Source organism: Salminus brasiliensis, unplaced genomic scaffold (assembly GCF_030463535.1).
Source record: "Salminus brasiliensis unplaced genomic scaffold, fSalBra1.hap2 scaffold_150, whole genome shotgun sequence".
NCBI lineage: Eukaryota > Metazoa > Chordata > Actinopteri > Characiformes > Bryconidae > Salminus > Salminus brasiliensis.
Window position 1 is genome coordinate 22,501 of NW_027326681.1, and position 14,010 is coordinate 36,510.

The 14,010-nt window shown below is 46.8% G+C and overlaps 1 protein-coding gene across 1 annotated transcript in view; it reads right to left on the reverse strand.

Annotated features, from left to right (window-relative positions):
- Positions 1 to 13,715, reverse strand: part of LOC140548872 (neuron navigator 3-like) — a gene marked incomplete at its 3' end in the record, with an annotated part of 27,899 nt that extends 14,184 nt beyond the window's left edge. The window contains exons 1-5 of the mRNA XM_072672054.1: positions 13,618 to 13,715; positions 12,545 to 12,613; positions 11,302 to 11,474; positions 7,710 to 8,721; positions 83 to 189 (exon numbers count right to left, since the gene is read on the reverse strand). Of these exons, the coding sequence (XP_072528155.1) occupies positions 83 to 189; positions 7,710 to 8,721; positions 11,302 to 11,474; positions 12,545 to 12,613; positions 13,618 to 13,715 (1,459 nt within the window). The remainder of the gene's footprint in view (positions 1 to 82; positions 190 to 7,709; positions 8,722 to 11,301; positions 11,475 to 12,544; positions 12,614 to 13,617) is intronic.
- Between the last annotated feature and the right edge of the window lie 295 nt (positions 13,716 to 14,010).

Here is a 14,010-nt window from a genome sequence, read left to right on the forward strand (position 1 = left end):
CTGTAGGAGAGGAGGTGTGTGTGTGTGTGTGTGTGTGTGTGTGTACAGTGTGTGTGTATATAAATACAGTGCCTAACCGTACCTGATATCTCCTCCAGGCACTGCTTGGCTGTTTTGCTGTAGATGAGCTCTTTAGTGGGACTGAGGCACGGCTCAATCACTGCAGTACAGTCATTCTCCGAGTACGTCCTACAGAGAGAGAGAGAGAGAGAGAGAGAGAGAGAGAGAGAGAGAGAGAGAGAGAGAGAGTTAAGGCATACAGTACCTACTCCAGGCTCCGCCCACAATCATGTTATTAATATTCACCCTAATGAGAGACTGTAGCTCCTCCTCCTCAGTGTATATCACAATACCTACATTTAGAGCGTTATTAATATTCACCCTACTGAGAGACTGTAGCTCCTCCTCCTCAGTGTATATCACAATACCTACATTTAGAGCGTTATTAATATTCACCCTAATGAGTGACTGTAGCTCCTCCTCCTCAGTGTATATCACAATACCTACATTTAGAGTTATTAATATTCACCCTAATGAGAGACTGTAGCTCCTCCTCCTCAGTGTATATCACAATACCACATTTAGAGAGTTATTAATATTCACCCTAATGAGAGACTGTAGCTCCTCCTCCTCAGTGTATATCACAATACCTACATTTAGAGCGTTATTAATATTCACCCTAATGAGAGACTGTAGCTCCTCCTCCTCAGTGTATATCACAATACCTACATTTAGAGCGTTATTAATATTCACCTTAATGAGAGACTGTAGCTCCTCCTCCTCAGTGTGTATCACAATACCTACATTTAGAGTTATTAATATTCACCCTAATGAGAGACTGTAGCTCCTCCTCCTCAGTGTATATCACAATACCACATTTAGAGAGTTATTAATATACACCCTAATGAGAGACTGTAGCTCCTCCTCCTCAGTGTATATCACAATACCTACATTTAGAGTTATTAATATTCACCCTAATGAGAGACTGTAGCTCCTCCTCCTCAGTGTATATCACAATACCACATTTAGAGAGTTATTAATATTCACCCTAATGAGAGACTGTAGCTCCTCCTCCTCAGTGTATATCACAATACCTACATTTAGAGCGTTATTAATATTCACCCTAATGAGAGACTATAGCTCCGCCTCCTCAGTGTATATCACAATACCTACATTTAGAGCGTTATTAATATTCACCTTAATGAGAGACTGTAGCTCCTCCTCCTCAGTGTATATCACAATACCTACATTTAGAGCGTTATTAATATTCACCCTATTCAGAGACTGTAGCTCCGCCTCCTCAGTGTATATCACAATACCTACATTTAGAGCGTTATTAATATTCACCCTAATGAGAGACTGTAGCTCCTCCTCCTCAGTGTATATCACAATACCTACATTTAGAGCGTTATTAATATTCACCCTAATGAGAGACTGTAGCTCCGCCTCCTCAGTGTATATCACAATACCTACATTTAGAGCGTTATTAATATTCACCCTAATGAGAGACTGTAGCTCCTCCTCCTCAGTGTATATCACAATACCTACATTTAGAGAGTTATTAATATTCACCCTAATGAGAGACTGTAGCTCCTCCTCCTCAGTGTATATCACAATACCTACATTTAGAGCGTTATTAATATTCACCCTAATGAGAGACTATAGCTCCGCCTCCTCAGTGTATATCACAATACCTACATTTAGAGCGTTATTAATATTCACCTTAATGAGAGACTGTAGCTCCTCCTCCTCAGTGTATATCACAATACCTACATTTAGAGAGTTATTAATATTCACCCTAATGAGAGACTAATGAGAGACTGTAGCTCCGCCTCCTCAGTGTATATCAAAATACCTACAGTACAGTATCATGAAAAGTTTGTGGACTCAGCAGCTGAACCAATCAGAATCTCTAGTTCAGCTGGGGGCGGGACAACAATCAGAGAAATTCAGAGGCCGAACCCACTGTTCTACAGAGCAGCGCTGTTCAGGTAGTCAGTGGCCCAGCTGGAGGTGAACAGAGGATTATAACTCAGCACAGAGAGCAGTGTGTGTGTGTGTGTGTGTGTGTGTGTGTGTGTGTGTGTGTGTGCTGCATTATCTACACATGCATAATAAACCTGTTAGCACTGGGCCAGACAGAGGTGTGTGTGTGCGAGAAGCTAAGTTCGCCGAGTGTGTGTAGGTGTGTGGAACTGAAAGCTGTTTAATCTAGAGGGGGATTAAAGCTAATAATGAAAACACACACACACACACACACACACACACACATACACACACACAGGCTTACTGACGAGACAACAAATACAGCCTCATATACTCTCTCTCTCTCTCTCTCTCTCTCTTTTTCTCTGCATGCTACACTATTTGTCCAAAAGTTTGTGGACACCCCTTCTAAAGAACGAATTCAGCTACTTTAAGCTGCACCCTTTGCTGACACAGATGTGCAAATGCACACACAGCTTGTCTAATGCCTGGCGTGGGCTAGAGGGGTGTATATAAAGCCCCCCAGCATTGAGCTGTGGAGCAGTGTTCTCTGGAAGGATGGATGGCGGGATGAGGTGAGGTTGCGGTGATCATCATCCAACATCCTGACCTCACAAACACTCTTGTCGCTGAATGCTATCAAATCCTCACAGCAATGCTCCAGCTCCAGAATCTAGTAGAAAGTCTAGAAGCAGGATCAGCTCTGTTTAATGCCCTGTAAACGAGCAGGCGTCCCAATACTTTTGTCCGTATAGTGTACGGTCTCCTCTGCTTGCGCTGGGGGTCTCTGCAGTGATCAGAGAGTAAAAGTGCGAGGGGCTGCACTGGTGTGCAGTGGTGATTAACACTGATGGCTTGCACAGCGTCCTCTCTCCGCCAGCCCAGAGGAGCGGCGTGGAGACGCCAGCGGAAAGCTAATTACTCCCGGCCTCCTGCAGACCTGGACCTCTTCTCGGCCTCCCTGTTGAGTATAATTACTGAGAGTGTGTGTTGCTGTTTAATGGAGTAAAATAATGATTCCACGACCCAAAATAAAGCACCAGACCCAGATCTCTGAGCTGAACCCGCGTCTAAACACTCCCTCATACCCCCATAAGCCGCCCCCCCCCCCCGCGCCCCCCCCCAACACACACACACACGCTAAAATACCACGTTCATACAGGCCATTATCAAATACGGGACACCAGCCATACCAACATCGTTAGCCAGTTGAGCTGATCCCCTTTGATTGTATTAGCTATTATGCAACTAGTTAGCCAGTTGAGCTGATCCCCTTTGATTGTATTAGCTATAATGCAACTAGTTAGCCAGTTGAGCTGATCCCCTTTGATTGTATTAGCTATTATGCAACTAGTTAGCCAGTCGAGCTGATCCCCTTTGATTGTATTAGCTATTATGCTACTGGTTAGCCAGTCGAGCTGATCCCCCTTTGACTGTATTAGCTATAATGCAACTAGTTAGCCAGTCGAGCTGATCCCCTTTGATTGTATTAGCTATTATGCAACTAGTTAGCCAGTTGAGCTGATCCCCTTTGATTGTATTAGCTATAATGCTACTGGTTAGCCAGTTGAGCTGATCCCCTTTGATTGTATTAGCTATAATGCAACTAGTTAGCCAGTCGAGCTGATCCCCCTTTGATTGTATTAGCTATTATGCAACTAGTTAGCCAGTTGAGCTGATCCCCCTTTGATTGTATTAGCTATTACGCAACTAGTTAGCCAGTTGAGCTGATCCCCTTTGATTGTATTAGCTATAATGCAACTAGTTAGCCAGTTGAGCTGATCCCCTTTGATTGTATTAGCTATTATGCAACTAGTTAGCCAGTCGAGCTGATCCCCTTTGATTGTATTAGCTATTATGCTACTGGTTAGCCAGTCGAGCTGATCCCCCTTTGACTGTATTAGCTATAATGCAACTAGTTAGCCAGTCGAGCTGATCCCCTTTGATTGTATTAGCTATTATGCAACTAGTTAGCCAGTTGAGCTGATCCCCTTTGATTGTATTAGCTATAATGCTACTGGTTAGCCAGTTGAGCTGATCCCCTTTGATTGTATTAGCTATAATGCAACTAGTTAGCCAGTCGAGCTGATCCCCCTTTGATTGTATTAGCTATTATGCAACTAGTTAGCCAGTTGAGCTGATCCCCCTTTGATTGTATTAGCTATTACGCAACTAGTTAGCCAGTTGAGCTGATCCCCTTTGATTGTATTAGCTATTACGCAACTAGTTAGCCAGTTGAGCTGATCCCCCTTTGATTGTATTAGCTATTACGCAACTAGTTAGCCAGTTGAGCTGATCCCCCTTTGATTGTATTAGCTATTACGCAACTAGTTAGCCAGTTGAGCTGATCCCCTTTGATTGTATTAGCTATAATGCTACTGGTTAGCCAGTCGAGCTGATCCCCCTTTGACTGTATTAGCTATAATGCAACTAGTTAGCCAGTCGAGCTGATCCCCTTTGATTGTATTAGCTATTATGCAACTAGTTAGCCAGTTGAGCTGATCCCCTTTGATTGTATTAGCTATAATGCTACTGGTTAGCCAGTTGAGCTGATCCCCTTTGATTGTATTAGCTATAATGCAACTAGTTAGCCAGTCGAGCTGATCCCCCTTTGATTGTATTAGCTATTATGCAACTAGTTAGCCAGTTGAGCTGATCCCCCTTTGATTGTATTAGCTATTACGCAACTAGTTAGCCAGTTGAGCTGATCCCCTTTGATTGTATTAGCTATAATGCTACTGGTTAGCCAGTCGAGCTGATCCCCCTTTGATTGTATTAGCTATTACGCAACTAGTTAGCCAGTTGAGCTGATCCCCTTTGATTGTATTAGCTATAATGCTACTGGTTAGCCAGTCGAGCTGATCCCCCTTTGATTGTATTAGCTATTACGCAACTAGTTAGCCAGTTGAGCTGATCCCCTTTGATTGTATTAGCTATAATGCTACTGGTTAGCCAGTTGAGCTGATCCCCTTTGATTGTATTAGCTATAATGCTACTGGTTAGACAGTTGAGCTGATCCCCTTTGATTGTATTAGCTATAATGCAACTAGTTAGCCAGTCGAGCTGATCCCCCTTTGATTGTATTAGCTATTATGCAACTAGTTAGCCAGTCGAGCTGATCCCCCTTTGATTGTATTAGCTATTATGCAACTAGTTAGCCAGTCGAGCTGATCCCCCTTTGATTGTATTAGCTATTATGCAACTAGTTAGCCAGTCGAGCTGATCCCCCTTTGATTGTATTAGCTATTATGCAACTAGTTAGCCAGTCGAGCTGATCCCCTTTGATTGTATTAGCTATTATGCAACTAGTTAGCCAGTCGAGCTGATCCCCCTTTGATTGTATTAGCTATTATGCAACTAGTTAGCCAGTCGAGCTGATCCCCCTTTGATTGTATTAGCTATTATGCAACTAGTTAGCCAGTCGAGCTGATCCCCCTTTGATTGTATTAGCTATTATGCAACTAGTTAGCCAGTCGAGCTGATCCCCTTTGATTGTATTAGCTATTATGCAACTAGTTAGCCAGTCGAGCTGATCCCCCTTTGATTGTATTAGCTATTATGCAACTAGTTAGCCATTCGAGCTGATCCCCTTTGATTGTATTAGCTATTATGCAACTAGTTAGCCAGTCGAGCTGATCCCCCTTTGATTGTATTAGCTATTATGCAACTAGTTAGCCAGTCGAGCTGATCCCCCTTTGATTCTATTAGCTATAATGCTACTGGTTAGCCAGTCGAGCTGATCCCCTTTGATTGTATTAGCTATTATGCAACTAGTTAGCCAGTCGAGCTGATCCCCCTTTGATTGTATTAGCTATTATGCAACTAGTTAGCCAGTCGAGCTGATCCCCCTTTGATTGTATTAGCTATTATGCAACTAGTTAGCCAGTCGAGCTGATCCCCCTTTGATTGTATTAGCTATAATGCTACTGGTTAGCCAGTTGAGCTGATCCCCTTTGATTGTATTAGCTATAATGCTACTGGTTAGCCAGTTGAGCTGATCCCCTTTGATTGTATTAGCTATTATGCAACTAGTTAGCCAGTTGAGCTGATCCCCTTTGATTGTATTAGCTATAATGCTACTGGTTAGCCAGTCGAGCTGATCCCCCTTTGATTGTATTAGCTATAATGCTACTGGTTAGCCAGTTGAGCTGATCCCCCTTTGATTGTATTAGCTATTATGCAACTAGTTAGCCAGTTGAGCTGATCCCCTTTGATTGTATTAGCTATAATGCTACTGGTTAGCCAGTCGAGCTGATCCCCCTTTGATTGTATTAGCTATTATGCAACTAGTTAGCCAGTTGAGCTGATCCCCTTTGATTGTATTAGCTATAATGCTACTGGTTAGCCAGTCGAGCTGATCCCCCTTTGATTGTATTAGCTATTATGCAACTAGTTAGCCAGTCGAGCTGATCCCCCTTTGATTGTATTAGCTATTATGCAACTAGTTAGCCAGTCGAGCTGATCCCCCTTTGATTGTATTAGCTATTATGCAACTAGTTAGCCAGTTGAGCTGATCCCCTTTGATTGTATTAGCTATAATGCTACTGGTTAGCCAGTCGAGCTGATCCCCCTTTGATTGTATTAGCTATAATGCTACTGGTTAGCCAGTTGAGCTGATCCCCCTTTGATTGTATTAGCTATTATGCAACTAGTTAGCCAGTTGAGCTGATCCCCTTTGATTGTATTAGCTATAATGCTACTGGTTAGCCAGTCGAGCTGATCCCCCTTTGATTGTATTAGCTATTATGCAACTAGTTAGCCAGTTGAGCTGATCCCCTTTGATTGTATTAGCTATAATGCTACTGGTTAGCCAGTCGAGCTGATCCCCCTTTGATTGTATTAGCTATTATGCAACTAGTTAGCCAGTCGAGCTGATCCCCCTTTGATTGTATTAGCTATTATGCAACTAGTTAGCCAGTCGAGCTGATCCCCCTTTGATTGTATTAGCTATTATGCAACTAGTTAGCCAGTCGAGCTGATCCCCCTTTGACTGTATTAGCTATTATGCAACTAGTTAGCCAGTCGAGCTGATCCCCCTTTGATTGTATTAGCTATAATGCTACTGGTTAGCCAGTCGAGCTGATCCCCCTTTGACTGTATTAGCTATTATGCAACTAGTTAGCCAGTCGAGCTGATCCCCCTTTGATTGTATTAGCTATTATGCAACTAGTTAGCCAGTCGAGCTGATCCCTCTTTGATTGTATTAGCTATTATGCAACTAGTTAGCCAGTCGAGCTGATCCCTCTTTGATTGTATTAGCTATTATGCAACTAGTTAGCCAGTCGAGCTGATCCCCCTTTGATTGTATTAGCTATAATGCTACTGGTTAGCCAGTCGAGCTGATCCCCCTTTGACTGTATTAGCTATTATGCAACTAGTTAGCCAGTCGAGCTGATCCCTCTTTGATTGTATTAGCTATTATGCAACTAGTTAGCCAGTCGAGCTGATCCCCCTTTGATTGTATTAGCTATAATGCTACTGGTTAGCCAGTCGAGCTGATCCCCCTTTGACTGTATTAGCTATTATGCAACTAGTTAGCCAGTCGAGCTGATCCCCCTTTGATTGTATTAGCTATTATGCAACTAGTTAGCCACTTGAGCTGATCCCCCTTTGACTGTATTAGCTATAATGCTACTAGTTAGCCACTTGAGCTGATCCACTTCTGGGATATTAAACGTCTGGGACTGACGGCCAGTGGCGCCTGCTTCCTTGTGTACCCTCACCTGCATATAAAAGGTGCGACGGTTGCCGTGTTGGGGTGGTTGTGCTGCTGTTGCTGGGGTAGCTGTACCGCCCCGGTGCCGCCCAGCACCCCTCCTCCTCCTCCGGTGGAAGCAGCCGAGCCGGAAAGAGCCGACGTGCTGGTGGAGGAAACCATGCTGCTCTTCCTGCCCTCCAGGCGCTGCATGTAGTACGCCTGCCCTCCTTTCCCTCCCTTCGCCTTCTCGCCTCCCTCTTTCGCCGGCGCCCCCGGCTTGGTGCCGGCCGAGGCAGCGGCCGGAGCCTTCAGGCCGGGCTTCGGGATGCCGCTGGACGCGGGGATTGAGCTTTCTTTCTTGGCTGGCGGCGCCTTCCCTCCTTTAGGGATCAGACTAGCGATTCTCGAGGTCTTCTTGCCCGGGTCTACGGGGGCCGGCTCTTCTTTCGGAGGAGAGCTGGCTTTGCTTTTGCTTCTGCTCTTGTCCTCCTTGTCTTTGGGCTGAGGAAGAGCCTTCGAGGCGTTCTTGTTGTTGGTGCTGGAGCTGCTACTGTGAGTGTTAGCAGTGTTAGCAGTACCAGCGGCTGTGCTCTTGTTTTGGGTCGAGGCAGAGGGCGCGGGGGTCTTGCCCTGCTGTTTGGGCGTTCCTTGGGACGGCACGGGGCTACAGGACCCTTCGTCTCCGTATTCCGACATATCGTCCTCTTCTTGGAGAGCCATTTCGGCCATGGAAGGAGAAGTCCTGGACGCGGAACGTGGGTTTATGAGGCGGAACTTGTCCAGCATGGACCGCTGGTTCCCGGGTGCCGATTTGGAGGCTTCGGTCAGCGACGCCCTTGGACGCTCGGTAGCGGACGGAGAAGGCGGAGAGGAAGTGGGGCTGATGGCCAGCATGGAGGAGGTTGCACTGTGCTTCATGTTCATGGACTTGCTGCGCCAGGCCTTACCCGCTGTTGGGGAGGGAATGGCCGAGGCCAGCTGCTGACCGCTGGTGCTGCCGTTCATGCCGCCCGGTAGAGGTATGGACTTCACCGATTCTGAAAAAAAAAAGAAGATAGTGGGCACACCATGAAGATAAACCTATGCTATATGGACAAAAGTATTGGGACACCTCCACATTCCACCTACAGGACCTTTTCTAATAATATGGAGTTAATCTGGAGCTGGTCCCCCTTTGCTCTAAGCTCTACCAGCAGCAGCAGCAGGTCTGGAGCTCTGCTGCAGTTACTGAGTCAGTTGGAGGCTTTTCTGCACTCTGCTCTGAGCTCAGCACTCGGCCCTGACCCCGCTCTGTAACTTTACGTGGTCTGACAGACACTCGGTGGCTGAGCTGCTCTCTGTGAGCTGTTCCTCCTAAACTCTTCCACTGTTCAACAATAACACCACTCACAGCTGATGGAGGAAGATCTAGGAGGGAGGAAATTTCACCAGCTGACTTGTTGTTGTTGGTGCAGCGGTGTGTCCCAATACTTTTGTCCTTTTATTATGAAAGCATCTTCTCGTACATCTATCATTTTAACGTAATGTAAAGTGGAGTCTAGGGCTGCTCACTCGGGTGCCCCCTCTACAGGACTACATCAACAACACAGGCAGCACATAGTGTGTGTGTGATTTTGGAAGGTGGAGGTTGAACTGGGTGGGAGTGGAGAAGTGGAGAGGAGGAAATGAGAGGAGATGAGGTTTGGGGTTTAGTCAGGGTTTAGTCGTCTGCTGCTCCTCAGTTTCTCCACACTGAGATCTCAGGCAGGGCGGGAATGCTGGGAGGCGCTCAGGCAGAAAATTGGCTCCCGGATTGATCTGCTGGAATTTCAGACAGTGCTGCTAACCCCACTCTCTGAGCTGACGGGTGGTGAGCGGCGCTGAGCCAATCAGGACGCTGAGAGTGACGCCCACGTCTGAGAAAGCACCGACAAAGGAGGCATGACCACTCAGTGACCACTCACTCTCACTGATTCCATCCATCCACCCATACCTCCATCCTTTTATACCTCCATCCATACCTCTATCCTTCCATCCATAACTCCATCCATTCATACCTCCATCCTTCCATCCATCCATTCATACCTCCATCCTTCCATCCATCCATTCATACCTCCATCCTTCCATCCATCCATGCATACCTCCATCCATTCCATCCATCCATTCATACCTCCATCCATCCATCCATACCTCCATCCATTCCATCCTTCCATCCATACCTCCATCCTTTCATTCACCCACTTATTAATTCACTTTATGGATTCATTCATTCATCACTCTTATCTGAGAGAGAGAGACACAGAGAGAGAGAGAGAGAGAGAGAGAGAGAGAAACAGAGAGAGAGAGAGAGAGAGAGAGGATGGGACTTTATCAGGTCAATGTGGCCAGACTGTCAATAGGGCTGTGGTGGATGTGAGTGTGTGTGTGTGTGTGTGTGTGTGTGTGTGTGTGTGTGTGTCAGTTAAATTAACTCCTTACTTAGAGATAAGAGCAGACTAGATAACTCAATCTCTCACACACACACACACACTCTCTCACTCTCTCACTCACACACACACACACACTCAGGTCGTTTAGGGTGAACTCACTCACTCTTGGTGAGCACGAGTGTTTCACGAGTGTGCGCGAGAGTTTAATTGGCGAGTGTATGTGTTTTTAACTGTAGGTGTGAGGGTTTTGTTAGTGGTAGAGTGTGTCACAGGTGTGCGCGAGTGTGTCACAGGTGTGCGCGAGTGTGTCACAGGTGTGCGCGAGTGTGTCATCTGTCTGTGCGAGTGTTTTATATGTGAGTGAAAGTCTTTCATTGGTGATTGCAGTGTGTTACTGGTGTGCGCGAGTGTTTCAGACTAATTCATTCCATACTATACACACACACACACACACACACACACACACTCACACACACTCACACTCATATGAATACAACGGTCAGCCTGTCAGCTTGCTGTTACTATAGCAACCCCCTTTTCTCACCAGCTTCTTCCTCTGCCGCAAGAGAAATATCACTTATAGCTGCATATTGACACACACACACACACACACACACACACACACACACACATACACACACACACACACGTTCTGTATCTCTGCCCTTTCCCTCTTTTTTCTCTCAGAACTGAACTGGAATAATGATGGAGCTCCATCCAGTACTTTTGGGATGAGGTGGGGTGGAGATCATCATCCAACATCCTGACCTCACTAACGCTCTTGTTGCTGAATGCAATCAAATCCTCACAGCAATGCTCCTGCTCCAAAATCTAGTAGAAAATCTTCTTGTCTGGACAGTAGAGACAGTTACTCCAGCTCCTTTTAATCCCTTTGATTTCAGAAGAAACAATGAAACAATGAGCAGGTGTCCCAATACTTTTGTCCATTTATCTTATCTGCTGATGGCTCTCTTGTCTAGCAGAAACTCCTGACTGGTCGAAGGTCAGAGGGGTGTGGTCAGAGCTGCTGCTGACTTCAGGTCTGTGTGATGTTTGCGTTTATGTGACAGTGGCGGCATCTAGTGGACAGCAGGAACATTGCAGGGCGGCCTCCAGCTTGTATTTGGAGTTCGGATTGAAAATAGTGTGTGTGTGTGTGTGTGTGTGTGTGTGTGTGTATTGGCTGAGAAGTGTGTGTGTGTGTGTTACCTCTCTCATTTCCACTGGCATACTGCAGCGGTCTGTTTTTGTCGATGCTGTTGAAGCTCTGGCTCCTGCGGTTCAGAGCCGAGGACGAGGGCGGAGCTTTACTGCTGCTGCTGCCCGCACTGCCCGCACTGCCCGCACTGCCTGCAGCGGGGGATCTGGAGGGACCTGGCAACCTGAAACACACACACACACACACACACACACACACACGCACACACAATCTTTTTACGGTTTGATTCTTTAGGAACTGATTCAGTGATTCATCAAATGTGATGAAGTGATGAAGCGTTGCTATGCCAACATTCGCCACTGCACTGCACACTGCATTGTAGGATAACAGTATCCATCGTAACCACCGGTTCTGAGTAGGTACTTGAGTATTTGGAGGGCCAATCCATGTGGACTGCCCCCACCACTGGCAAAGCCCCCAACAACAGCCCACGTCTCCTCCGACACATGCTTTCCAGCTGCATCGCTGGGTAGCAGCTCTGATACAGCAGCTAACAGACGCCTGTGCTGACCAACAACCCCTTTAGCAGGAGGGCTAATTGTGCTCCCTCTAACTCCGGCTGCTGATGGCAAGCAGCATGACCCGGGGTTCGACCCCGCGCTCCTCGGATCACGGTGGCCTAGTGGCTAGATGGCTAGTTAGTCTTCAGCGCAGGATAGGTGAGGACGTGAGGCGGTAAGGGACAGTAAGGACAATGGACAACGAAAACCCCCAATAAATACAATTCACTGCTCTAATGATATAGAACTAAACTCCTAAAATCCCCCCCCCCCAGGGTTTCTGGGACCACCCAGACAGTAGGGACACAGCACAGACGAGTCTTCTGCAGATGCTCTGTAGTGCTGCATGTCTGCATGTCTATGAGCAACGCTGCACAGCAGAACAGTGCACCACCACTCTTCGCTGACTCAGCAGAACCGGCCTGAACCGGTGGGTTTGAGGGGTCCGAGGGGTTTCCTGGTCTTCCAGATTTCACCTTGACCTCCACAGTTCCCCTGAACTGAACAGTCATCATGAGAAGACGACTAGAGTGTCCAAACTTTTGCACAGGCCGCACTGGAAGATCTTCTCGGGATGTCCAGAACACCTTGAGTGAGGGTTCCTCACTGCCTTGCATCAGGCTCTCCAGACCTGAGCGGTCATAATGTTTTGGATCATCTGTATTAATTTATGTGTGTGTGTGTGTGTGTGTGTGTGTGTGTGTGTGTAAAACAAGCATACAGGGGACTCTACCTTGTGTTCTTCTTCTGAGGCACTGCTATTCCACTGTGAGCGGCTGGGCTTGCATATCGCGCTGTGAGACTGCGGAGAGAGAGAGAGAGGGCGTGAGCGAGGGCGGGTCAGAGGGAGAGAGAGGAGCGAGAGAGGAGCGAGAGAGGTGGAGAGAGAGAGAGAGAGAGAGAGAGAGAGAGAGGGCTGAGCTGGAGCATGTGTTAGATGCCCCCTCTAATGCAATAAAGGCCACAGTGCCCCTCTGTGTGTGTGTGTCTGCTTTCACGTGGTGGGTCACACACACCTCGTCAAGGCACAGACACAGTAGCTGCCTAATTAACCCTTAGGACGTCCCGAAAGAGCGGACTCCGACTTTTTAACAGCCAAACAGAACCTAGAACCTAGAACACAGAACCGTCAATCAAACTGTGGGCAGTGAGGGAGGTAAAAATTCTCCACATAATTAAAAGTTCAAGACGTGAACAGAGTCAGTCAGAGTGGAGGTTTGGGGGGGTGTGGTGTGGAACACTCGGTTCTAGATAAGCTCCCCCAGTCAGAGCTGGAGTTCTACAGTGGAGCTGAAGCTCTAATAATAAAAGCTCCTCACAGAAAGTTCTTCACCTAATGGTGATGAAGACGCTGCCTGATGCCTGAGACACGGTTCTACCAGAGTTCTGAGAAGAGCTCGGCTCTAGAACCTGCTTTTAGAACCAGATCATTAAAATGGTGGAGGGATACATGCTGCAGGGTGTAGTGCAGCTACAGAAAGTAGTCCCTAAAGAGACCTGGATTAGTGGAGATTCTCTATTCACTATTTTACCACCATCATCATCATCATCATCATCATCTATAATAATTCATAATAATTATGGGCTGTCTGTGTTGTAGTCATGGCAACCGACGCTTTTTAAATGGTCTAACTATAATGTATAGCTCATTGTTTAGAGCTCTCATAAACACCACCATGTCCTCTGTCATACTGCTGCTATTACACCACCAAAACACGCCTCAGTCCCCACAACGAGAGAAAAAAACACACACACACACACACACACACACACACACACACACACACACACACTGCTCTACAGTACCCATTTCTGTTGCTGCTGTTTTTCCTGAACGGCAGTCTGCTCTTCCTCTCCAGCCGAGTGTGTGTGAGCGCCGGATCGAGCTGCTGACCGGCGGACATGGCAAAACCAGGAAAACCCCGCCGCCTAACACACGCACACACTCTCTCTCTTTCACACACACACACTCGCTCGCTCGCTGACCACGGCCCACCGGTCTGTCTCTCTCACTCGGGCCTGACCACTAGAGCAGGTGCCAGCTATAGAAAGCCATGGGCTCTGAGACTGTAAATGTGAGTAGGGTCTGTGTGTGTATGTGTGTGTGTGTGTGTGCGAATGTGTGTGTGTGTGTGTGTGTGTGTATGTGTGTGTGTGTTATAAAAAGACCCCTCCTCATTCTCAGGCAGCTCAGACACT